At 30.6% G+C, this 25,232-nt stretch overlaps 3 protein-coding genes and 1 long non-coding RNA gene across 12 annotated transcripts; 1 reads left to right on the top strand and 3 right to left on the bottom strand.

Annotated features, from left to right (window-relative positions):
* Positions 1-828: 828 nt before the first annotated feature.
* On the bottom strand, positions 829-7,565 carry LOC145959548 (serine protease gd-like). Of its 4 annotated transcripts, none has more exons than XM_083078504.1 (6): positions 7,437-7,565; positions 5,705-6,093; positions 5,259-5,424; positions 4,573-5,001; positions 4,047-4,390; positions 829-3,590 (listed from the first exon to the last, which is right to left on the bottom strand). In XM_083078504.1, the coding sequence occupies exons 2-6, from the start codon at positions 5,918-5,920 to the stop codon at positions 3,288-3,290; spliced, it is 1,458 nt and encodes a 485-aa protein (XP_082934630.1). In that variant the 5' UTR covers positions 5,921-6,093; positions 7,437-7,565; the 3' UTR covers positions 829-3,287. The 4 variants fall into 4 exon arrangements, with proteins under 4 accessions (XP_082934630.1, XP_082934632.1, XP_082934633.1 ...); XM_083078506.1 differs by having other exon boundaries at positions 5,705-5,928; XM_083078507.1 differs by having other exon boundaries at positions 5,705-5,881.
* A 3,706-nt stretch (positions 7,566-11,271) lies between these two features.
* On the bottom strand, positions 11,272-17,153 carry LOC145959543 (serine protease gd-like). 5 transcript variants are annotated; one of them, XM_083078491.1, is made up of 6 exons: positions 17,063-17,153; positions 15,139-15,362; positions 14,695-14,860; positions 13,964-14,395; positions 13,435-13,781; positions 11,272-12,973 (listed from the first exon to the last, which is right to left on the bottom strand). In XM_083078491.1, the coding sequence occupies exons 1-6, from the start codon at positions 17,136-17,138 to the stop codon at positions 12,668-12,670; spliced, it is 1,551 nt and encodes a 516-aa protein (XP_082934617.1). In that variant the 5' UTR covers positions 17,139-17,153; the 3' UTR covers positions 11,272-12,667. The 5 variants fall into 5 exon arrangements, with proteins under 5 accessions (XP_082934617.1, XP_082934619.1, XP_082934618.1 ...); XM_083078493.1 differs by lacking the exon at positions 17,063-17,153 and adding an exon at positions 16,461-17,046 and having other exon boundaries at positions 15,139-15,626; XM_083078492.1 differs by lacking the exon at positions 17,063-17,153 and adding an exon at positions 16,461-17,046.
* On the top strand, positions 17,088-22,817 carry LOC145959545 (uncharacterized). Its single transcript, XR_014435074.1, has 5 exons — positions 17,088-17,374; positions 20,498-20,790; positions 21,227-21,431; positions 21,553-21,789; positions 21,873-22,817. It is a non-coding gene; the product is annotated as an uncharacterized LOC145959545 (long non-coding RNA).
* On the bottom strand, positions 20,453-24,075 carry LOC145959544 (serine protease gd-like). 2 transcript variants are annotated; one of them, XM_083078497.1, is made up of 4 exons: positions 23,978-24,075; positions 21,848-22,358; positions 21,292-21,656; positions 20,453-20,825 (listed from the first exon to the last, which is right to left on the bottom strand). In XM_083078497.1, exons 2-4 carry the CDS (start codon positions 22,341-22,343, stop codon positions 20,553-20,555), a joined length of 1,134 nt encoding a protein of 377 aa, XP_082934623.1. In that variant the 5' UTR covers positions 22,344-22,358; positions 23,978-24,075; the 3' UTR covers positions 20,453-20,552. The 2 variants fall into 2 exon arrangements, with proteins under 2 accessions (XP_082934623.1, XP_082934624.1); XM_083078498.1 differs by lacking the exon at positions 23,978-24,075 and adding an exon at positions 22,629-22,808.
* Positions 24,076-25,232: the final 1,157 nt, after the last annotated feature.

Here is a 25,232-nt window from a genome sequence, read left to right as displayed (position 1 = left end):
TAGATACCTGAACAGTGCGATGCTATCCACGTGATGAATGTGCAATCATAATTCATCGCGATGTTATAAAAATGTATCGTTATCACGTTGCATTTGGTCGAAACAGCGTGCCAAAGAGACAAACATCCATTCTTAATTATTTAGGAAGAAAAGAGATTCTTTCTAAAATAATATTATATATCTCCGGAAAATAATATGAAGAAACTGAGGTTTTTAAAGTCAAATTAATATTTTTAAATCGCAAACAGCGATTGTTAATTCTACGCGATTGTTAATTCTACGGATATAATAAATAAATAAGTGCAAAAACATATTATAAGTATTATACTCAATAAACACATGATGGAATATTAAACATTTATTAAACGTAAAGTTAGTATAAATGTGATATAAGTATATCAGATAAACGTTTTAATTTCTATGGTTTTTATACAATCGTATAATATACGTTTTTATTACGTTTGCATAAAGCAAAACGGATTTTTTGCGTTAAAAAATATTATATAAGAGTAGAAAAAGAAACGTTTAATTTCTAGAATGTATCTGCATCTATTTTATTTCTTAAAATCGTATATTTATGTAATCGAAGAAACGTTTATTGAAAACGTATATAATTTATGAGAAAAATCTCATTTATAAACAAAATGTTTACAAAATTCTATTCTATAAATGGTATAATCTAAGTCTTTAAAACGTTAATAAATTGTTGCACGAATAATATATACACACCTGATTTTACAACTAAAATATTATACGACTAATAAACATATTTTATTATTATATATATTTGACCATATTTTGAGTTAAATATATATAATAATAAAATGTTTATTAGTCGTATAATATTTTAGTTGTAAAATCAGGTGTGTATATATTATTCGTGCAACAATTTATTAACGTTTTATAGACTTAGATTATACCATTTATAGAATAGAATTTGTAAACATTTATAAATGAGATTTTTCTCATAAATTATATACGTTTTTAATAAACGTTTCTTCGATTACATAAATATACGATTTTAAAAAATAAAATCATTTAAAAAAAAATAAATATGAAATGAAAATATTAATCAAGACAGAAATCCTACTTTCGGTTTTCTCTCTTGTCTCTCTCTCTCTCTCTCTCTTGTTCTTAGGATTACATTATATTATATAAAGATTAGATGTGTATATGTATGTTTAGATATATAGGGTGTTTTTGAGGATTAAATGTCCTAATTTAAAGTATAAATTTAGGATTTATCTCAAAAGAAGAAAAAATTTTCCTCTAAAGATGTGCCCGTAAATGTTTTGTTTAAAAGATATTTGGTTTTCTACTATTGATAAAGATTTATGTATTTATAGTGCTATTTCTATTTTTCATAGATTTCCCTTGCCTCTTAAGCTAAAGACCAATTTATTATATATGTTATTATATATGTAATAATATTTATTATATATGTTACTAATAATAAAGCTAACTAGTTTTTATATTTGGTGGCATAAATAAAAAATATATCGATGTTTGTGGAAAAGTACATGTTATCATTTATTTATATGTGTCAATGCAATCACGTAAAAATATTATGTACGGTAACAAATTATTTCAAAATTAAATGTCCTAACTTAAAATATGAATTTAGGACCTCTACAAGTACCGATTGTAATATCATTCATAAATGTGACCATATTTTGTGATATTTTTACATAATTGCATTGACATACAGGGTGATTCAATGCAACCTGATGTCTTTGAAATATGATATTCTTGAACGAATTCTAAGACTATTTTTCCGCTTGAAAAATTTTTTTTTTAATTTTTTAATTTTTTAAATTTTTAAATTTTTTTAATTTTTTTTATATTTTTTGATATTTTATTCTTAAGCGTTACGTTATAACCTTCCTAGACGGTAATAATATTGTTAAATATTGTGTAGAAACTGCAATAATAATTTAATACACTTCAAAGGATCAAATATTGTGCAATAAAATTGACTGTCTGGGGAAAAAATTAAGCTTAGGACAATATTTTTCAAGAGGAAAAATAGTCTTAGAATTCGTTCAAGAATATCATATTTCAAAGATCAGGTTGTTTTGAATCACCCTGTATAGCTTTGACATATATAAATAAATTATAACTTGTACCTTTCACCATCAACATGTTTTTCATTTATGCCACCAACAATGTAGCATAAAGACTAAGTAGCTTTAATAACATATCTAATAAACCGGTTTTTGTCTTAAAGAGCAGGAAAAATCTATGAAAAAATTGAAATAGCATTCTAAATTCTTCAACTCTTGATTAATAGTAAAAAACCAAGTGAAAGTGAAAGGAATACATGTGCATAAATTGTTGAATGAGAAATGATAACTAACATTTATATAAATGTTACTTGGTTTGCTGGGTCGTGGCTGAGAATTACCGGATTGATTTTTAATATTGTATTTTTAATTATCGATTGTATAATTAAAGATTATTATTATATATTATATATCCTCTGTATTTATCGATTAACTAAATTTAATTATATAATTATATAATTAATTATATAATTTTATAGTAACAGAAAGAGAAAAGAAATATATATATATATATATATATATATATATATATATATATATATATCCCTTTCATTACGGCGGTTTGCTGCGCCGCGTCTCCGCGGACTATTTCGTGGATGCCGGCTATAGCCGGCTTTATATATGTATGTATATATATCCCTTTCGCTCCTAAAATATGTATACTCTATTTTGTAGAGTGAATTTTTTACTTTACAACAAAATGTGAGAAGAATTCACTCCTACGAGTGAAAAATAACTCTAACTAGAGTGACTCGACCAGTCACTCAATTTTTCGAGTGCATTTTTACTATAAAAAATTTAGAATACGAGACCGTTATAGTCGTTTCTCAAATCTCGTCTCGAGAATGTATCTGATGAGATACTTATTAGATTGGAATTTCGTATCGTGAAATACGAACGGTTCAATAGTTTCAAATGGTTTGATTAAAGATCAAATTGAAATGGTTTGATTAAAGATCGAATTGAAAGACGGCTTAGAATCTCACTTCCTAAGAGTGAATCTGTTCACTCGTAATTGAGTGAAAAATAACTTGACGAAAGTGATGACTCCACTCTGATTGAGTGAATTATTCACTTCGAACCGAGTGACACATTCACTTTACGTTCAGAGTTAAACAGTTCATTTTTGTGAAAAGTGAATGTTCACTAATTACGTGGCAGTATTTTCACTACCACTTGGAGTGAATATTCACTCGTTTGGAGTTAGATTTCATTCTAAGAAACTTAGAGATAATTTGGGTCTTGTTGGTAATATTGTTGTTCAGTAGAGATCTGTTGGTAAATCCAGGATAAATGTTTGACTACGTCAACGAAGATGACGTAGTTGCAGGTCGCATCAATGTTAATAAACGGCCGCGAAAAGATGCCGCGCAAATGATAACGCTGTGTAGTAGGATCGTAAAGCATTAATCCGCTTCCAAGACCACTCAAGCAAGGACCACTGCCGTCTCGCATACCAGCGCAAAAAGTCCGATTTGAAGTTACGCTGGAGAAATACATACTCGGAATATTCCAACGACATGTCACCTAATAATTTATACAATAATTAGACAAGGGGTTTTTAATTTTATCATTTATGCAAAATTTTATTCTGCGTCAATAATTTATAAAATCGATCAATTTGATAATTTTTTGCAACCAATATTTATATATAGATATCAGTGTTTCAAGAGTTTACAAAAATTTGCACATATGCCTTAATCGCGATTAATTAATGTGCATTAAAACCGATATCTCATTCATCATTTCAATTTGAAGCATATAATGATTTTGACAAATCCATCCGTTATGAATATAAAACGAATCGCAATGTTAAACATCGAAGCGCGAATTACGAGAAATTATGTACTTAACAACGATGTAATCCCACATGAAATCTTGATAATATCTCATCTTGAAGATATTTCTTTTTTCGTTTAAGAGAAATTAGATTGCTAGGATGTGACACGAAGATGGAAATCATTGAAAAAGAGACAGTTTTACCTGACTCACTATTGGCGCCTTCATCATTCGGGATTCCTGGGTATAAGAATCCTTCCATGTGACATATCCTTCTATACCGATGGCGCTCTCCAGATCCATTGAGTCATACCACATACAAATACGTTTGATCGTACGGCTGAACTCAATGGGAGTCTTCAAAGTTAGAATCGCCAAATCGGCGTCATCACTGAAGCTTTGGTAATTGTAATCAGGATGGAGCGTATAGCTAGCAATCTCTCTATCCTTGGATCCTGTATCATTCCGGTTAAGCGGATATTTTCCGAAAGATGCCATCAACACATCGGGGGACATGGTTTGGACGGATGACTTAAGGCATTGTGCCGCTATAAACAAACGCGAATAATGCATTTTTCAATAAAGACAGACAAACACGAATAAAGCATTTCTCAACAGTAACGTATGAGAAGAAGACCGAATTACTTAGAAATGAATATTCAGATCTTCAATATTCTGTAAATTTCTAATAAATAGACAATTTCTAATAAATGGATTTCTTCAAACACACCTGTTATAACGTGTTTTTTAGTCAGAATGGAGCCGACACATAGAAATCGATAATATTCGGCTCTGAAGTGAAGGATCGCCACTAACCACGGCCACTGACCCGATGACGTCTTTATTTCCTTAGAGATTAGAGAATTGTCGGTGATTGGCGGACTGCTGATACACTCGGAACTTCCAACAGGTGGTGGCCTCAAAAATGGATTTTTGTCGATCTCATCGGAGGAAGTGATCGGACGTTGAGTGAGAAATGTATGTAACGTTGACGTATAAACTGGAACTGTCGGCTGCGGAGTCGACAAAAAGATATTGGATTGGAAATTTGTGTTCAGATTTTGCTGCGGCGAATCATAGGAATTCTGTGAGTGCGGCAACACAGAAGACCGATACAAAGTGTGATCCAGCGTAATGGAAGTCACGACTTGTCCCGTTGCTAAAACGAAATACGAATCGCACATGTTAAAAAAATTGTATTATCTTTTGAGAAAAAAATAATCTTCCAAGAATACATGTTAATTCTAAAATTTTTTTAGTAAAGATAAAAATAGTTTCCTTAACGAACTTTATATCTATCTGTAGCTTTACATTTACTCACTTGAATTATGGACAATAAAATGGAGAAAAATTGCAACTGTAGTCTCGAACATATTTCGGCATTGATGTTGTTTCTCAAAACAGTATAATACTCACCGTGAGGACCTGAACAATATTGTTGATGATTAAACCATATTCCGGTAAGTAATGGTATCGGTTCAAGCAATGGAAAATTAATATGATACAACAAAGGCTTATCTCTTTGATCCATCCGACCAAACTCCTCCTTCGATTGCACCACTTTCAATAGACCGACATAGTTCTGAAACGTATCGATGTTTAATGAAACACTTCAATGATTCATAAAACAAAGAGAATTGTATTTTTTTAATTGTACAAAATTAATTGTACAAAAATGGTACAAAAATTTTTTAATTGTAAAATAATATATGCATTCGGCTAATCAAATTTTATTTTAGAAAGAACAGGTTTTATTTGTAGTCATACAACTAACTTTTATTAAAAATTATTAAAGATGATTCATATATCGACGAAAACACAATGTTTCTTCTCAATTATTAATAGTAGAATATTTGCTTTACCGTGGGTAACGCAACAGCGATGCTTAATGTCACTTTCAAATATAGATCGACGTTTCTTGGCGCGGATGGAATTTGGATCTGACCCATCACTTGTCTTGTCGCAGGATCGAATATATATGTGAAGTATTCATAACATGGAGATTGTTGTCCGGATACTTCTAACAGCGTGCAAAGTAGCTGCGGCAGCAACACAATCAAAATAGGAACCTTAGCCATCCTAAAGTCTTATTGCAAACACAACGAAATGGACGCAAGTTACTTTTACGAATGGTTCTTAATTTCAAAATAACTTTTATTAAAGTTTTCACTATAACTTTTATTGAACTTTTCACTATATCTTTTATTAAACTTTTCACTACAATTTTATTTTTCTTTCAATATGTGTGCATCTTTTTGATAGTGAAAATATTTATCAAAACAATATAATCATTATTATATTTAATATATAATTTTGCTATCAAAAGAGTTTCTCAATGCTTAAATTTCAGCTTACTCAATAACAGCACTTAATAGATAAAACAAAATTATCTTCGATTAACGCATGTGCATAATAACTATCCGTGTCAATCGAATTAGAAACACATTCTCGAATTGTAATGTGAAGTGAGTTTACGCCACGCATCACAAATGAACTATGAAAAGTTATAGAACATGCAGATAAGCTCGAATTGTGAAATATATTTCAATTAATTCGAAAAAAATACATATACATAATGGTCCATGAATTATTCCTTAATATAATGAATATACGATGTAATAAATTATTTAATCACAATTTGATATGAGATACAAAGTTCAACGATATCCACTTTCTTGAAAAATGAAATGATATTTCAACCAACGAAATTTTTGCTATTTAATATTTTTACCATTTTAATAATTCAATAATCTATCTATTTGTATTTTTTAAATCACAGTTGAATTGGCATAAAGAAGTCACTTCTATTCAAATCAGTTTTTTTAATTGATCGCACAATAACAATAATGTAGTGTACATAAAATGCTTTTTCTAATCTATTTTTTTAATAAGAATATTTCTTTAAAAAATTTGTTTTTTTTTTTTAAATTATGTTGTTCATCCAATTGGATAAATCCATAAATAATTAGTCAAATCAACAAAATTTTTTTTGTATTAATAATAAAATTACTTGGGAAGAAATGCTGCTAGATTGAACGAAATGAATTAGAATACGAAGCGTTTATAATGCAGATGAGAGAGATATATATTTAATATGTACGAAACTAAAATGAGAAGTTAAAACTAAGAATATATGAAAAATGGGAATCTTAATGACACGATTTATTTCCAATTTCAATCTCTACCAAAGAATATGCTAAATGTCAAGTTTTTTTCGTTTCAGGTAAATAGATGATTTATGCGCAATGTATATGCAAATCCTGACCAAGTCTTCGCAATAAGAACATATATTTCGGAATTTCTTTAATACAAGTCACGTTTCCAATCGTTCAAAAATAGGACAATTTTATACGACGGTGAATTATTTTCCTGTCATGTTTCGAGATGTATATTCATCTTGCATCTTAAATATTCAGCAATTGTCGGACCGATGATAATAGGTCGCGTTCATGCGCTTCATTAATGAACGGGCTTGATGAAATTCAGGTAAAGATCAACACTTCCGCGAATCCGTTTTCACTCTATTGCTGTCGATATTACATGATTATATTTATATTTTCTATTCTTTTTTTATTTTAAAATATTTTATACTACATGTATGTCCACCGATCGTTATATCGCGAGCACTGTTTGTATCTGCTTTGAATTTGGTATCAACAATTGACTTTTGCGTATTAATTCTTGCAGCTTTAATCCGGCGGTCTTTATCGAACTTCGTTGAGACATCAACTGATTATGAAACGCCTTAACATGCGCTTACAATTTCCAGAAAATGCGTTCTATGATGGCTACAGTAGTGCCACATCTCGATTCTAGGCTATCATGAGTGAGGTCATCATTCGGTTTTTTCTTGCGATATAAAGAGTCTTAGGTCGAATGCAATAGTAAGAGAAATAGCAAATAATCGACGTATGTCCAATGAGTTATGAACTTTATTTGTGCTTTGGCTGGCAAAACGAAGTCAGAATTATTAATTATTACTTCAATGACGCATGTATCTTTTTAATTACGTAAGCGCGCAAAATCGACAAATTATTAACATGTAACAAAATTAAAAATCTTTTTTTTGTTTCTTTTTCTCGTACATCTTTCTAATGATTTTTTTCAAGTTTATTCCTCGAACATGATTTTCTTACGAAGGTGCATTTATTATTTCTAGAAAAATTTACAGAATATTACGTTCTTTTATGAAATAATAAAACAGGAAAATACTGTGCTTGAACATTTCTCGTGCCAAACAAGAAATACGCTGTATATTATTTATTGCAGTTAATATTTTGAAGTATGTACACACTTCTTTTTATATCCTCTTATTATGTTTGCTAAGCAATTTTCACGTATGTTTTAGAGTAGTTGGGATATGTCTTAGATAACTCGATTGTTTACTTTTTGATTTTGCTTGCTTTTGCTGGTTCAAAAAAATTACATATAATAACATTATATAAATTATAATCATAAATAATCATCAGAGATTTTCCAGATTTCAATTCCATAAACAATTTACAAACATTTTAATTTTTTGTTAAGATATACATACATTTGTACGCAATGTATATTTTATAATATATTACAGAAAGATACGATAATAGTGAAGATATGAATAAGTGATTTAATGATGCTATTGTCTTCAAATGTCAACTAATCAACGCGACACAAAACATACATGGGAAATTGAACGATATCGTGGTAATATTTTAATTCCAATCATATTTAATTGTAAATGCAATATCTTTGATCATTTTTCTAATTTAATTTTTTTTTTCAAAAGTGTAAAGCATCAATAATTTTTTGCTACAAGTAACAAAAAATAAAGGTCTTCTATTTATTTTAAAAGCGTGCGAATCTGAATTATATGAATTTATACCTTCTTAGAAGACAAGATTGGCAACTCGTGAAGAATTTTTCCGAGATTGTGTTTTAACTGCGTCGTCATTTTTAATTTGAACATTAATTTTCTCTCCAGGAACGAATAATATCCTACGGCATCATCGAACGACCTGGATGATATTACGAAAGAAATCCAAACATATAGATTATGTTTTAATGAAGCCACATTTTTCGTATAGAGTTGTTTCAAACTGTTGATTGCCGCTCAATTCAAAGTATAAAAAATTCTAGTAGAACATAAATGCACGCATACACACATGATCATAATATAAATAACTTTTATTAAAACATGCAAACACGTGATTGTGTGAATTGAACTATCTCGATCGAGAACTATATAAAGATTCTATATAAAGATTCAGGATAAGTTGAAACATGATCCTTTATGAAGCGATCGAGCTTTAGGAAATTCTAATATTTTTTATTTTATTCATCTCTTTTATTTGGTCACTTACAGTATTCTCTAATATCTTAACGAAATAACAAAATACAAAAATATTTAAAGATATGACTTTTGTTAAAATATATGTTTATATATGCATATAAATTCACACACATTCCTACGCACATAAGTATTTTTCAAGATTTTTTAAAATAAATAATATATAATCCTTTGTGCAGATGTAAATATATATTTTATATTTAAATATATATTTTATATTAAATATATATTTTATATATATATATATATATATATATATATATATATATATATATACACAGGGAGTCATGGAAATTTTAGCCCATACGAAGTAAGGAGGTAGATTGGCTCAATTTAAAAAGGAAGGACTTGTACTGTTTTGTGATATTCGCAATAATTAACGAAAAATTAAATAAAGAATATCGGCCAATCTGCGTGAGTAGAAGCGCGCGGCGACGAGAGTCGTCCCACTGTAATCCTATACTAGGCGCGCGGCGAAGCGATGGGCGGATCGCTCTCCGAGACATGATGGTGGCGTGCGATATATCGCAATATCGCGCCGAAAAATGACCCGTCCTTTTAGTGGCGAGAAAATGATGCGCTATCATTTCCACACCACCTTGCGGTAGATAGCATGGTGCGCTTTTTTTATAGTGGTTTCCCCCATAGGCCTATTCCACTCTCAATTTAAATATTTGTGAAAATTGTTCAAAATTTTACTGTACGCTGAATGTATCGTAAATGTAAAAAATTGATGATGACAGTACCTTCACAAAAATTGATCCGTGGTTGAAAATCCCTCGATAAAATGTGTTGCACACGTTAGTAATGATACGGACGTAATCCATTACACGTAAAGCGTGATGTACTGCGTATCGCGAAAAACCAAATTCGTGTGCCACATGACGCACGCTAGTTCCAGGATTTTCATAAAATGCTTCCAGAATCCTTTCTTCATCTCGTACACGAAGACGCACTGCTGGACCGGTTATCCCGATATTATGCACGACACCCAGTTTCACATAATTATTGCACAACTCGTAAAACTGTACGTCCACTTGGTTTTCGTGCACGCCCGGGAAATCATTCCACGTAAATTGCGGCCGCGCGATAAGTATTTTCTCCCGCTAGCCCGTATGCCACAATCATATATTCCTGCAGAGTACACTTCATTTTCACTGTTAATTTACTACGCGAACACATGATTTTTACTAAAACTGTCTCAGCTCTCGCAGGCTGTTGCCAGAGTGCATACGCCAGCAGCACAGCTGTAGTTGCATGCTGCTCAGACGGTTTTAGTAAAAATCTTGTGTTCGTGTAGTAAATTAATAGTGAAAATGAAGTGTATTCTGCAGGAATATACAAGCTAGCGGGAGAAAATACTTATCGCGCGGCCGTAATTTACGTGGAATGATTTTCCGGGCGTGCACGAGAGCCAAGTGAACGTACAGTTTTACGAGTTGTGCAATAATTATGTGAAACTGGGTGTCGTGCATAATATCGGGATAACCGGTCCAGCAGTGCGTCTTCGTGTACGAGATGAAGAAAGGATTCTGGAAGCATTTTATGAAAATCCTGGAACTAGCGTGCGTCATGTGGCACACGAATTTAATTTTTCGCGATACGCAGTACATCACGCTTTACGTGTAATGGATTACGTCCGTATCATTACTAACGTGTGCAACACATTTTATCGAGGGATTTTCAACCACGGATCAATTCTTGTGAAGGTACTGTCATCATCAATTTTTTACATTTACGATACATTCAACGTACAGTAAAATTTTGAACAATTTTCACAAATATTTAAATTGAGAGTGGAATAGGCCTATGGGGGAAACCACTATAAAAAAAGCGCACCATGCTATCTACCGCAAGGTGGTGTGGAAATGATAGCGCATCATTTTCTCGCCACTAAAAGGACGGGTCATTTTTCGGCGCGGTATTGCGATATATCGCACGCCACCATCATGTCTCGGAGAGCGATCCGCCCATCGCTTCGCCGCGCGCCTAGTACAGGATTACAGTGGGACGACTCTCGTCGCCGCGCGCTTCTACTCACGCAGATTGGCCGATATTCTTTATTTAATTTTTCGTTAATTATTGCGAATATCACAAAACAGTACAAGTCCTTCCTTCTTAATTTGAGCCAATCTACCTCCTTACTTCGCGTGGGCTAAAATTTCCATGACTCCCTGTATATATATATATAAAATTTTAAAATTTAATTTTTTTTAAATTAATTTTTAATTTTTAATTTTTAAAATTTTTTAAATTGAAATCTTCTTTTATTTATTCTTATTCTTATTCCTATTCTTATTCTTATATAAAAACCTTTTGCAAAGAAAGTAAAATTTTTCTTTTCTGTGTCGATGACATTCTATCACTTTTGTATTCACATATGATTTTTAAAAAAGTTACTCAAACAAGCGCATAATATCGCTGCTTTAATCAATATTTTAAATCTTAAGACGAATTTCACGTGAGTAATTTTTCCGTTTTTCAATTGAATAGTTTCAATTGATCTTTAATCAAAATATTTGAAACTATTGAACCGTTCGTATTTCACGATACGAAATTCCAATCTAATAAGTATTTCATCTGAAACATTCTCGAGACGAAATTTGAGAAACGATTATAATGGTCCTGTACTATAAATTTCTTAGAGTAAAAATGCACTCGAAAAATTGAGTGACTGGTCGAGCCACTCTAGTTAGAGTAATTTTTCACTTATAGGAGTGAATTCTTCTCACTTTTTGTTGTAGAGTAAAAAATTCACTCTGCAAAATAGAGTAAATATGTATACTCTATTTTATAGAGTGAATATTTTCACTCTATGCAGTATTTTCACTTTATATAGAGTGAAAATTTTTACTCGTGAAGAGTGAGTGAAGCGCATGTGAAGCGCGCATGAATCCGCCATTAGCAATACTGTCGTATCATTGTCTCGCGACGTTACTCGTTGCTCGTGTACTTGGTATACGAGACATATTAAAGTGACTTTTTAAGGATATATCTTTTTATTTCAACATATTTCGAAAGAGTGTAAACATTTTTTTTGTGTGTAACGTCAAATATATTTATATGGCTGTGACAAGAAAAAAGGAGATTAATCGGCTTTTACACCGACAATGAGATAACATGCTGCGTGCGATGTTCAGCTTCTATTAATTCAAGGAAAAAGCAATGATTGCTTCTCATTTCAACTAATCGAAGCTTCACGTCATATACGTAACGTGTTATCTTATTATTAGTGAAAGACGGTTTAGAATCTCACTTCCTAAGAGTGAATCTGTTCACTCGTAATTGAGTGAAAAATAACTTGACGAAAGTGATGACTCCACTCTGATTGAGTGAATTATTCACTTCGAACCGAGTGACACATTCACTTTACGTTCAGAGTTAAACAGTTCATTTTTGTGAAAAGTGAATGTTCACTAATTACGAGTGGCAGTATTTTCACTACCACTTGGAATGAATATTCACTCGTTTGGAGTTATATTTCACTCTAAGAAACTTAGAGATAAATTGGGTCTTGTTGGTATTGTTGTTCAGTAGAGATCTGTTGGTAAATCCAGGATAAATATTTGGCTACGTCAACGAAGACATCGTACTGCGTGAGATCGCAGGTCAGCGAATTGTTATCTATCAGAGTCCGCGAAATGATGCCGCGCAATTGATAACGCTGTGTGGCAGGATCGTAAAGCATTAATCCGCTTCCACCACTACCCAAGCAAGGACCACTGCCGTCTCGCATACCAGCGCAAAAAGTGCGATTCGAAGTCAAGCTGGAGAAATCCGGGTGACTCCGAAGACATGTCTCCTAATAATTTATACAATAATTAGACAAAGGGTTTTTAATCTTATCACTTATACAAAATTTTATTCTGCACAAATAATTTCTAAAATCGATCAATTTGATAATTTTTTGCAATCAATATTTATATATAGATACCAGTATTTCAAGAGTTTACAAAAATTTGTACATATGCCTTAATCGCGATTAATTAATGTGCATTAAAACCGATATCGCATTCATCAATTTAATTCAAAGCATATAATGATTTTGACAAATCCATCCGTTATGAATATAAAACGAATCGCAATGTTAAGCATCGAAGTGCGAATTACGAGAAATTATAAAATTTTGTACTTAACAACGTAATCCCACATGAAATCTTGATAATATCTCATCTTGAAGATATTTCTTTTTTCGTTTAAGAGAAATTAGATTGCTAGGATGTGACACAAAGATGGAAATCATCGAAAGAGAGACAGTTTTACCTGACTCACTATTGGCGCCTTTATCATTTGGGGTTCCTGGGTATAAGGTTCCTTCCACCATACGATATATCCTGTCATATTGACGACGCTCTGCAGATCGATTGAGCCATACCACATACAAATAGGTTTGATCGTACGGCTGAACTCGACGCGAGTCTTCAAAGTTAGAATCGCCAAATCGGAGTCACCACTAATGCTTGAGGAATTGTAATCAGGATTGAGCGTAAAGTACGCAATCTCTCTATTCAGAGATCCCGCTTCATTCCGGTTAAGCAGATATTGTCCGAAAGATGCCATCAACGTATCGGGGGAGACGCTTTGGGTGAACGTCATAAGGCAGTGTGCCGCTATAAACAAACGCGAATAAAGCATTTTTCAATAAAAACAGACAAACACGTATAAAGCATTTCTCAACAGTAACGTATGAGAAGAAGACCGAATTTCTTAGAAATGAATATTCAGATCTTCAATATTCTGTAAATTTCTAATAAATGGACAATTTCTAATAAATGGATTTCTTTAAACACACCTGTTATAACGTGTTTTTTAGTCAGAATGGAGCCGACACATTGAAATTCATATTCGGTTCTGAAGCGAAAGATCGCCACTAACCACGGCCACTGACCCGGTGACGTCTTCATTTCCTTAGAGATTAGAGAATTGTCGGTGATTGGCGGACTGCCGATACCGCACTCGGAACTTTGTTGAACAGGTGGTGGCTTTAAAAATGGATTTTTGTCGATCTCATCGAAGGAAGTGATCGGACGTTGAGTGAGAGGTGTAAGTAACGTTGACGTATAAACTGGAACTGTCGGCTGCGGAGTCGACAAAAAGATATTGGGTTGAAAATTTGTGTTCAGGTTTTGCTGCGGCGAATCATAGGAATTCTGTGAGTGCGGCAGCACAGAAGACCGATACAAAGTGTGATCCAGCGTAATGGAAGTCACGACTTGTCCCGTTGCTAAAACGAAATACGAATCGCACATGTTAAAAAAATTGTATTATCTTTTGAGAAAAAAATAATCTTCCAAGAATACATGTTAATTCTAAAATTTTTTTAGTGAACATAAAAATAGTTTCCTTAACGAACTTTATATCTATCTGTAGCTTTACATTTACTTACTTGAATTATGGACAATAAAATATGAAACAAGATTATGCTGCAAACTTGATATGGAAAAAAATTGAAGAAAAATTGCAACTATAGTCTCGAATATATACGGCATTGATATTGTTTCTTAAAAACAATACAATACTCACCGTGAAGACCTGAACAATATTGTTGATCGTTAAACCATATTCCGGTCAGTAGTGGTGTCGGTTGCGGCAAAGGAAAATGAATGTGATACAACAAAGGCTTATCCCTTTGATCCATCCAAACAAATTCCTCTTTCGATTGCGCCACTTTCAATAGACCGACATAGTTCTGAAACGTAGCGATGTTTAATAAAATACTTTAATGATTCATAAAACAAAGGGAATTGTATTTTTTTAATTGTACAAAATTAATTGTACAGATTGTACAAAAATTTTTTAATTGTAAAATGATGCATGCATTCGACTAATCAAATTTTATTTTAGAAAGAACAGGTTTTATTTGTACTCATACAATTAACTTTTGTTGAAAGTGATTAAAGATGATTTATATATTGACGAAAACACTATGCTTCTTCTGAATTATTAATAGTAGAATATTTGCTTTACCGTGGGTAACTCAATAGCGATGCTTAATGTCACTTTCAAATGAAGTTCGACGTTTCTTGGTGCGGATGGGATTTGGATCTGACCCATTACTTGTCTCGTCGCAGGATCGAATATATATGTGAAGTATTCATAACATGGCGATTGTTGTCCGGATACTTCTAACAACGTGCAAAGTAGCTGCGGCAGCAACACAATCAAAATGGGAACCTTAGCCATCGTGAAGTCTTATTGCAAACACAACGAAATGGACGCAAGTTACTTTTACGTTTGGTTCTTAATTTCAAAATAACTTTTATTAAACTTTTCACCATAACCTTTATTAAAATTTCACTACAATTTTATTTTTCTACCTATATGTGTGCGTCTTTTTGATAGTGAAAAATTAATCAAAATAATATGGCCATTGTTAATTTTAACACATAGTTTTGCTATCGATGAAGAAGTTTCTCAATGTGAAAAGTTCAAATGTCACCTTACTCAAAATAGCACTTAATAGAAAAAACAAAATTATCTTCGATTAACACATGTGCATAATAAATATCCGTGTCAATCCAATTGGTAACACAATCTCGATTTGTAATGTGAAATGCGTTTATGCCACGTACCACAAATAAACTATGAAAAGTGATAAAACATGCAGATAATCTCGAATTGTGAAATATATTTCCATTAATTCGTAAAAATATACATATACATAATGTTCCATCAATTATTCCTTAATATAATAAATTGAATATCTCAATATATGATATAATAAATTGTTTAATCACAATTTGATATAAGATACGAAGTTCAACGATATCTACTTAATTGAAAAATGAAATGATATTTCATCCAACGAAATTTTTGCTATTAAATATTTTTACGATTTTAATAATTCAATATTTTATCTATTTGTATTTTTAAATCACAGTTTAATTGGCAAAAAAAAATCATTTCTAATTTTGATCAGTTTTTGTAATTGATCGAACAATAATAATAATGTAATGTACATAAAATACTTTTTCTAATCTATTTTTTTTAAATAGGAATATTTCTTTAAAATATTTGTTTTTTTTAATTATATTGTTAATCTTATTGGATAAATCCTTAAATAATTAGTCAAATCAACAAAAATTCTTTTTGTAATAATAATAAAATTTCTCGGATAGCAATACTGCTAGATTGAACAAATTGAATTAGTGGATATGAAGCATTTATAATGCGGATGAGAGAGATATGTACTTAATATATACGAAACAAAATGTGAAATTAAAACTAAGAATATGTGAAAAATGAGAATGGCGCGATTTATTTTCACAATATTTAACAACAATTTCTACCAAAGAACATATAAATGTCAAGTTAAAAATATTCGTATCAGGTAAATAGATGATTTATGCAAATATATGCATATCCTGACCAAGTCTTCGCAATAAGAGTGTTCCAGAATGTTCCAGAATTTTTTAAATATCAGTCACGTTTTCAATCGTTCAAAATCAGAAGAATTTTATACGACAGTGAATTATCTTCCTCTCATGTTTCGAGCTGTGTATTCATGTTGCATCTTGATCATTCAGCAATTGTTAAATCGATGATAACAGGTCGCGTTCATGCGCCGCTTTATTAACCAATAGACTTGATGAAATTCAGGTAAAGATCAACACTTCCGCGAATAAGTATCCGTTTTCACTCTATTGCTATATCGATATTACATGGTTATATTTATATATTTTCTGTTCTTTTTTTATTTTAAAATATTATATACTATATACACGTCCATCGATCGTTAATATATATCGCGAGCACTGTTTTATATCTGCTTTAAATTTGGAATCAACAATTAACTTTGGCGTATTAATTCTTGCAGCATCGATCCGGCGATCTTTATCGAACTTCGTCGAGACATCAACTGACCACATGAAACGCCTTAACACACGCTTACAGTTTCCAGAAGACACGTTCTGTGATGGCTCCAGTAGTGGGGCATCTCGAATCAAGGTGACCGTGAGTGAGATCATCGTTCGATTTTCTCTTGCGATATAAAGAGCCTGAGATCGAATGCAATAATAAGAGAAATTGCAAATAGTCGACGTATGTCCAATGAGTTATGAACTTTATTTGTACTTCGGCTATCATCAAAGCGAAGTCGGAGAGTTATTATATCAATGAAATGTGTACTCTCTAAAAGTGAATCAATGTGTTATCACTGTAAAAAGGTCAACACTGTGAAAAACAGTAAATAGTCACTGATTATGTAAGTACAACACTAAATCAGTGATATTTCATTGGAAGAATTAGATAATAATATTGATATATTATGATTAATAGTTAAAAATATTGACTGTTTTAATCAGTAAAATATTAAACTACAATTTATCTATCTACTTCATATAAGATTAAAGATTCTTTTTTTATTTATAAAATTTTTATTTATATTTATAAAATTTTTATTTATATTTATTATATTTATATTTATTATATTTATATTTATTATATTTATATTTATTATATTAAAAATTTTATTATATTTATATATATTACATGCATATTGAACTTGTTATTTTAAATAGATAATGTACGAATAATTTTTGTTTATTCGCCGAAAATTTATTTGTCCGATTTATAAAAATCGATTTAATATCTGAAGTCTCTCTATTAAGATTGTATCAGAAATTGAATTAATCAATTGTATCAGAAATCGAAGTAATATTTTTAATTTTATCTGTTCCTTTTTGCAAGCTTTATTTAATTCTCATCACTAAAACTTAAATAAAGAGATAGTGATCATAAACGAACAGACTAGCGATTATTGGTTTTACAGTGGAATTTTACTTTAACTGATTATAATCAGTTAAAGTAAAATTCACTAAGATATAAGACAAAGTAACAAAAAGTAAGTTTCTGAAGACCAGTGAAATACTCACTGATTCTCAGCATCTGACTTCATCATCTTGCTTTACTGTTTAAATTAGTGATAATGATATTTTCACTGATTCACTTTTAGAGAATATCCTTTTAATTACGTAAGAGCGCAAAATCGACAAATTATTAACATGTAACAAAATTAAAAATCTTTTTTTTTGTTTCCTTCCCTCGTACATCTTTTCAATGATATTTTTTTCAACTTTATTTCTCGAACATGCTTTTCTTACGAACGTGCACTTATTATTTCTAGAAAAATTAAAAGAATATTACGCTAAAATATCTTTTATGAAAGAATGAAACGGGAAAGTACTGTGCTTGAACATTTCTCCTGCCAAATAAGAAACATGCTGTATATTATTTATTACAGTTAATATTTTGAAGTATATCCTCACTTTTTTTATGTCCTTTTATTATGTTTGCTAAGCAATTTTCACGTTTTACATGAATAACTGGGATATGTCTTATATTAGATAACTCGATTATTTCTTTTTTTATTTTGCTTGCTGGTTCTGAAAAATTAAATAGAAGAAAATTATATAAATTATCATAAATTATCGTATAAATAATTATATAAATTATCATAAATAATCATAAATAATCATCAGAGATTTTCCAGATTTCTATTCCATATACATTCAATTTACAAACATTTTAATTTTAAGATGTACATTTTAAGATGTACATTTGTACACAAAATATTATATAATGTATTATAGAAAAATACGAAAATAATGAAGACATGAATAAGTGCCCATACAGCACAGAACATTGCAGTAATATTGCGGCAATATTGCAATGTTGCTGCAATGTTACAACAATATTAATAATATTGCTGCAATATTCGGTGCTGTATGGGTGATGATGCAATTGTCTTCAGATATCAACTAAACAATGCGGCAAATATACATGAGAAATTGAACGATACTATTGTGGTAATATTTTGATTCCAATCATATTTAATTGTAAATGCAAAATCTTTGACTATTTTTCTAATTTAGTGTTCTTCTTTTACAGAAATGTAAAGCATCAGTAAATTTTTGCTACAAGCAACAAAAAATAAAAAGCTTTCTATTTATTTTAAAAGCGTGCGAATCTGAATTTATACCTTTTTATTTCTTAGAAGACAAGATTGTGGCAACTGGTGAAGAATCTTTCCCAGATTGTGTTTTAACCGCGTTGTTATTTTTAATTTTAACATTAATTTTTAATTTTAATTTTAACGTTATTTTTAATTTTAACGTTAATTTTCTATCTAGAAACGAGAAATATCCTACAACAATGTGGATGATCATCGAACAATGTGGATGATTTTAGAAGAAATTAAAATATGTGAATTAATATGTTGTAATGAAGCCACATTTTTCGTACCGAGTTGTTTCAATCTGTTGAGTGCGTTCAATTCAAAGTAAAAAAAATTTTAGTAGAACATAGATACGCGCACACACACACATGATCATAAATAACTTTTATTAAAACATGCAAACGCGTGATTGTGTAAATTGAACTCTCTCGATCGAGATATATAAAGATATATAAAGCTATATAAAGATTCATGATTGCGGATAAGTTGAATGATGATCTTTTACGAAGCGATCAAGCTTTATGCAATTCTAATATTTTTTTCTTTTATTCATCTCTTTTATTTAATCATGACTTACAATATTCTTTAATATCTTAACAAAATACAAAAATATTCGAAAGTATAACTTTTATTCATATAAATACATATTCACATATACGTATGAATTCACACACACATACACATACACACACCCGCGCGCGCGCGCGGTCGCGTACATATCTTTCTAGATTTTATAAAATAAATAATACATAATCCTTTGCACATATATAAATTACATAAAAAAATCATGTACATGAATTCATATTTATAATTTATAAATTTAAACTTTAACATTTTACATAATATTAATATTATATGCGTAAAATCTTAAACATATTTTTACATTTAAACATTTTAGAAATATAACGTATCTAAAAGAATATTATGTCATAAAAATTATATTTAATTTTATATGAATTGTCGGTGATTTTTGTACTTAATAATAAGATGTAAAAGATGTTTAAGAATTGTTCGATAAAGATACATGATATAATGTATAGTAGAAAATAAAATATATAAGCATCAATAATATATCCGGCTAATATATGTAATATGTAATATGATTTATTTTTAAAGTATTTTTAAAAAAATCCGTTATTTAATAAACACATTTATTTTTACATACATATATTTAGTTTTAGTATCGCGATAAATGCATTCAATAGAAGGGATTAATATAAAAGTCTAAAATTTAGAAATAGAAATTTATAAAGACATATATATATATATATATATATATATATATATATATATATATATATATATATATGAATTGAAAACTACACTAATCCTTACGTTATATTTTTTTTAATTCTATACAAATTTGTGCAGAAAAATTTGTCGAGTAGCACATTTTACACATCTGCGGTAAGATTACGAGAATATATTACGTTTGAGAGATTTGTTGGTAAATCCAGGGCAAATATTTTGCTATGTCAACGAGGACAAAGTATTGTGTGCGATCGCAGGTCAGCTTATTATGATCAAACAGCGATCGTGAAACGATGCCGCGCAGTTGATAACGACCCGTGAAAGGATCATAAAGCATCAGTCCGTTTCCACCATCATTGCAAGGACCACTGCCGTCTCGCATACCAGCGCAAAAAGTGCGATTCGAAGTCAAGGTGATGAAACGCGGGTCACTCCAAAAACATTCCTCCTATAATTTGTACAATAATTGGACTAGGAGCTTTTAATCTTATCACCTATAAAAAATTTTATTCTGCGGCAATAATTATAAAACCGCTCAATTTGATAATTTTTTGCAATCAGTATTTGTATATAGATATCACTGTTTCAAGAGTTTAAAAAAATTTGAACATACGCCTTAATCACGATTGCATTAAAACCGATTATGCATTAAATCGCATTCGTCATTCTAATTCGTAGCATATAATGACAATTTCTGACAAATCCATCCGTTATGGATATATATGAGTCGCAATATTAAGCATCGATGCACGCGGACTGCGAGGATTTCTAAAATTTTGTACAACGATTAAATCCTTCATTAAATCTTAATAGTGCGTCATTTTGAAAATATTTCTTTTTTTGTTTAAGAGAAATCAGATTGTGAGGATGTGACACGAGAATGATGAAATTCATCGAAAGGGAGACAATTTTACCTGACTCACTATCGACTCCTTTGACATTTGCGGTTCCTCGACATAAGAATTGCCGAACTCATCCTTACCCCACCCTACGACATATCCTGTCTTGTTGACGACGCTCTGCAGATCGATCGAGTCATACCACATACAAATAGGTTTGATCGTTTGGCTGAACTCTATGGAAGTCCTTAAAGTCAAAATCGCCAAATCAGAGTCAGCACTGATTTGGTGATTGTAGTCGGGATGAAGCGTATAGCTTGCAATCTCTCTATTCAGGGATCCCGCTTCATTCCAGTTCTTCAGACGATATCGTCCCAAAGAAGCCAAGATCGCACTGGGAGGGATATTGCTTTGATCGTCCAGTTTAAGGCAGTGTGCCGCTATAAAAAAAAAAACAAATGCGAATGAAACATTTTTTAACAATAAAGTAGAAGAAGAAGAAGATTGAATTTCACAGATTCAGATCTTCAATGTTCTGTAAATATCTAATGTACGGATAAAACTGTCCTCTTTGTAGGTATCTTCTTATGTAAACATTCTTATTTTCTCTTTTTGATTTTTTGAAACATACCTGTTATAACGTGTTTTTGAGTCAGAATGGAGCCGGCACATTGAAACTCGAAAGTGTTTTTCACGAGAAAAAGCGCCACTAACCACGGCCACTGACCCGGTGATGTCTTCATTCTCTTGGAGATTAGCGGATTAGTGTTGTTGGTGATTGGCTGATTGCTGATGCCGCATTCGTTATTTTCTCGAACAGGTGATGGCTTTAAAAATGGATTGTTGTCGATCTCATCGGAGAAAGTAATCGGACGTTGAAGGGCAATAGGTTTCTTCGGACGTTGAGTGACAGGTGTATGTAACGTTGACGTATAAACTGCAACTGTCGGCTGCGGAGTCGACAAAGAGATATTGGGTTGGAAATTTGTGTTCAGATTTTGCTGCGGCGAATCATAGGAATTCTGTGAGTGCGGCAACACAGAAGACCGATACAAAGTGTGATCCATGGAAATCACGAAGCAAAGTAACTGCGGCAGCAACCCAATCAAAGTAGGAATCTTGGCCATCGTGAAGTCTTATCGCTACAACGAAATGGACGTAAATTTCTTTTACGAATGGTTCTTAATTTCAAAATAACTCATTAAACTTTTCACTATAATTTTTATTAAACTTTTCACTACAATTTTATTTTTCTACCGATATGTGTGCATTGTTTTGATAGTGAAATGATTAATCAAAATAATATAATCTCATTGTTAATATATAATTTTGCTATCAAAGGAGTTTCTCAATGCGAAAAGCTCAAATTTTACCTCACTCAATACAGCACTTAATAGAAAAAACAAAATTACCTTCGATTAATATACATGTGCATAATAAACATCCGTGTCAATCGAATTAGAAACACATTCTCGATTTGTAATGTGAAGTGAGTTTACGCCACTCATCACAAATGAACTGTGAAAAGTGATAGAACATGCAGATAAGCTCGAATTGTGAAATATATTTCAATTAATTTGTAAAAAAATACATATACATAATGTTCCATGAATTATTCCTTAATATAATGATGATAATTCAATATTTTAATATATGATATATCTTTATATATATTCAATATATATTCAATATATTCAATATCTTTATATCTTAATATATCTTAACATATATGTAATAAATTGTTTAATCACAATTTGATATAAGATACGAAGTTCAACGATATCTACTTAATTGAAAAATGAAATGATATTTCATCCAAATTTTTGCTATTAAATATTTTTACGATTTTAATAATTTAATAATTTATCTATTTGTATTTTTAAATCACAGTTTAATTGGCACAAAAAAATCATTTCTATTCAAATCAGTTTTTTTAATTAATCGAACAATAATAATAATGTAGTGTACATAAAATGCTTTTTCTAATCTATTTTTTTTAAATAGGAATATTTCTTTAAAATATTTGTTTTTTTTAATTATATTGTTAATCTTATTGGATAAATCCATAAATAATTAGTCAAATCAACAAAAATTTTTTTTGTAATAATAATACAATTACTCGGATATAAATGCTGCTAGATTGAACAAATTGAATTAGTTGATATGAAGCGTTTATAATGCGGATGCGAAGTTAAAACTAAGAATATGTGAAAAATGAGAATGGCGCGATTTATTTTCACAATATTCAACAACAGTCTCTCCCAAAGAACATACTAAATGTCAAGTTAAAAATATTCGTTTCAAGTAAACAGATGATTTATGCAAATGTATATGCAAATCCTGACCAAGTTTTCGCAATAAGAACATATTTTTCGGAATTTCTTTAATACCAGTCACGTTTTCAATCGTTCAAAATTAGAAGAATTTTATACGACGGTGAATTATCTTCCTCTCATGTTTCGAGCTGTGTATTCATCTTGCATCTTGATTATTCAGCAATTGTCGAACCAATGATAACAGGTCGCGTTCATGCGCCGCTTCATTAATCAATAGACTTGATGAAATTCAGGTGAAAATCAACACTTCCGCGAATAAGTATCCGTTTTTACTCTATTTCTGTCGATATTACATGGTCATATTTATATTTTCTGTTCTTTTTTTATTTTAAAATATTATATACTTTATTAAAATATTATATACTATATACATGTACGCGTCCATCGATCGTTAATATATATCGCGAACACTGTTTTGTACCTACTGTGTATTTGGAATCAACAATTAACTTTGGCGTATTAATTCTTGCAACTTCAATCCAGCGATCTTTATCGAACCTCGTTGAGACATTAACTGATTATGAAATATCTTAACACACGATTTTATATTTTCTGCGCCGAAGACTATGATGGCTACATCATTCGGTTTTCCCTTGATATAAAGAGCTTTAAATTGAATGCAATAATAAGAAAAATAGCAAATAATCGACGTATGAGTTATGAACTTTATTTGTGCTTCAGCTATCATCAAAGCGAAGTCAGAGAATTATTACTTCAATGACGCATGTATCTTTTTACGTAATCTCGCAAAATCGACAAACTATTAACATGTAACAATGATATTTTTTTCAAGTTTATTTCTCGAACATATTTTTCTATGAACGTGCATATTTATTATCAGAAAAATTAAAAGAATATTACGCTAAAATATCTTTTACGAAAGAATAGAACGAGAAAATATTATGCTTGAATATTTCTCGTGCCAAACAAGAAACACGTTGTATATTATTTATTGCAGTTAATATTTTGTACTCACTTTTATTTTTTTTTTTCATTATGTCCTTTTATTATGTTTGCTAAGCAATTGTCGCGTATGTTTTACAGTAGTTAGCATACGTCTTGGATAACTCGATTGTTTTTTTTATGTTTGATTTTGCTTGCCTTTGCTGGTTCTGGAAAAATTACATAAATTAATTTATGATTATAGTTATAATCATAAATAATCAGATTTTTTCTAGATTTCTATTGCATATATATTCAATAATTTTAATTTTGCATTAAAGTGTACATACATTTCTGAAATATATTATATGTATAATATATTATAGAAAGATATGAAAATAGTGAATACATGAATAAGTGATTTAATGATGCAATTGCCTTCAGATGTCAACTAATTAACGCGACGAAATGTACATCGGAAATTGAACGATACTATCGTAGTAATATTTCAATTCGACACATATTAAATTGTAAATGCAAAATCTTTGATCATTTTTCTCAAATGATTTTTGTAATTTAATTTTTCCTGTACAGAAATATAAAGCTACAGTAGTCTTTTGTTACAAGCGTAGACATATAGCATAACATATCATTTTTAATATAAAAATGATTAAAAAAGATGTAAATAATAAAGAAGCTTAATGATTCGTACCATATAATCTTGTAATTCGATATGCAAAGCGAATATTGTACTGGTAATTCTACGAATTCATTTCATTTGTATTTTATTAATTACGC

The sequence above is a fragment of the Camponotus vicinus genome, unplaced genomic scaffold, assembly GCF_025532165.1.
Source record: "Camponotus vicinus isolate PSW18456_S1 unplaced genomic scaffold, iyCamVici1.0 SCAF_1, whole genome shotgun sequence".
NCBI classification, from domain to species: domain Eukaryota; kingdom Metazoa; phylum Arthropoda; class Insecta; order Hymenoptera; family Formicidae; genus Camponotus; species Camponotus vicinus.
This window is presented reverse-complemented; position numbering and strand designations above follow the sequence as displayed.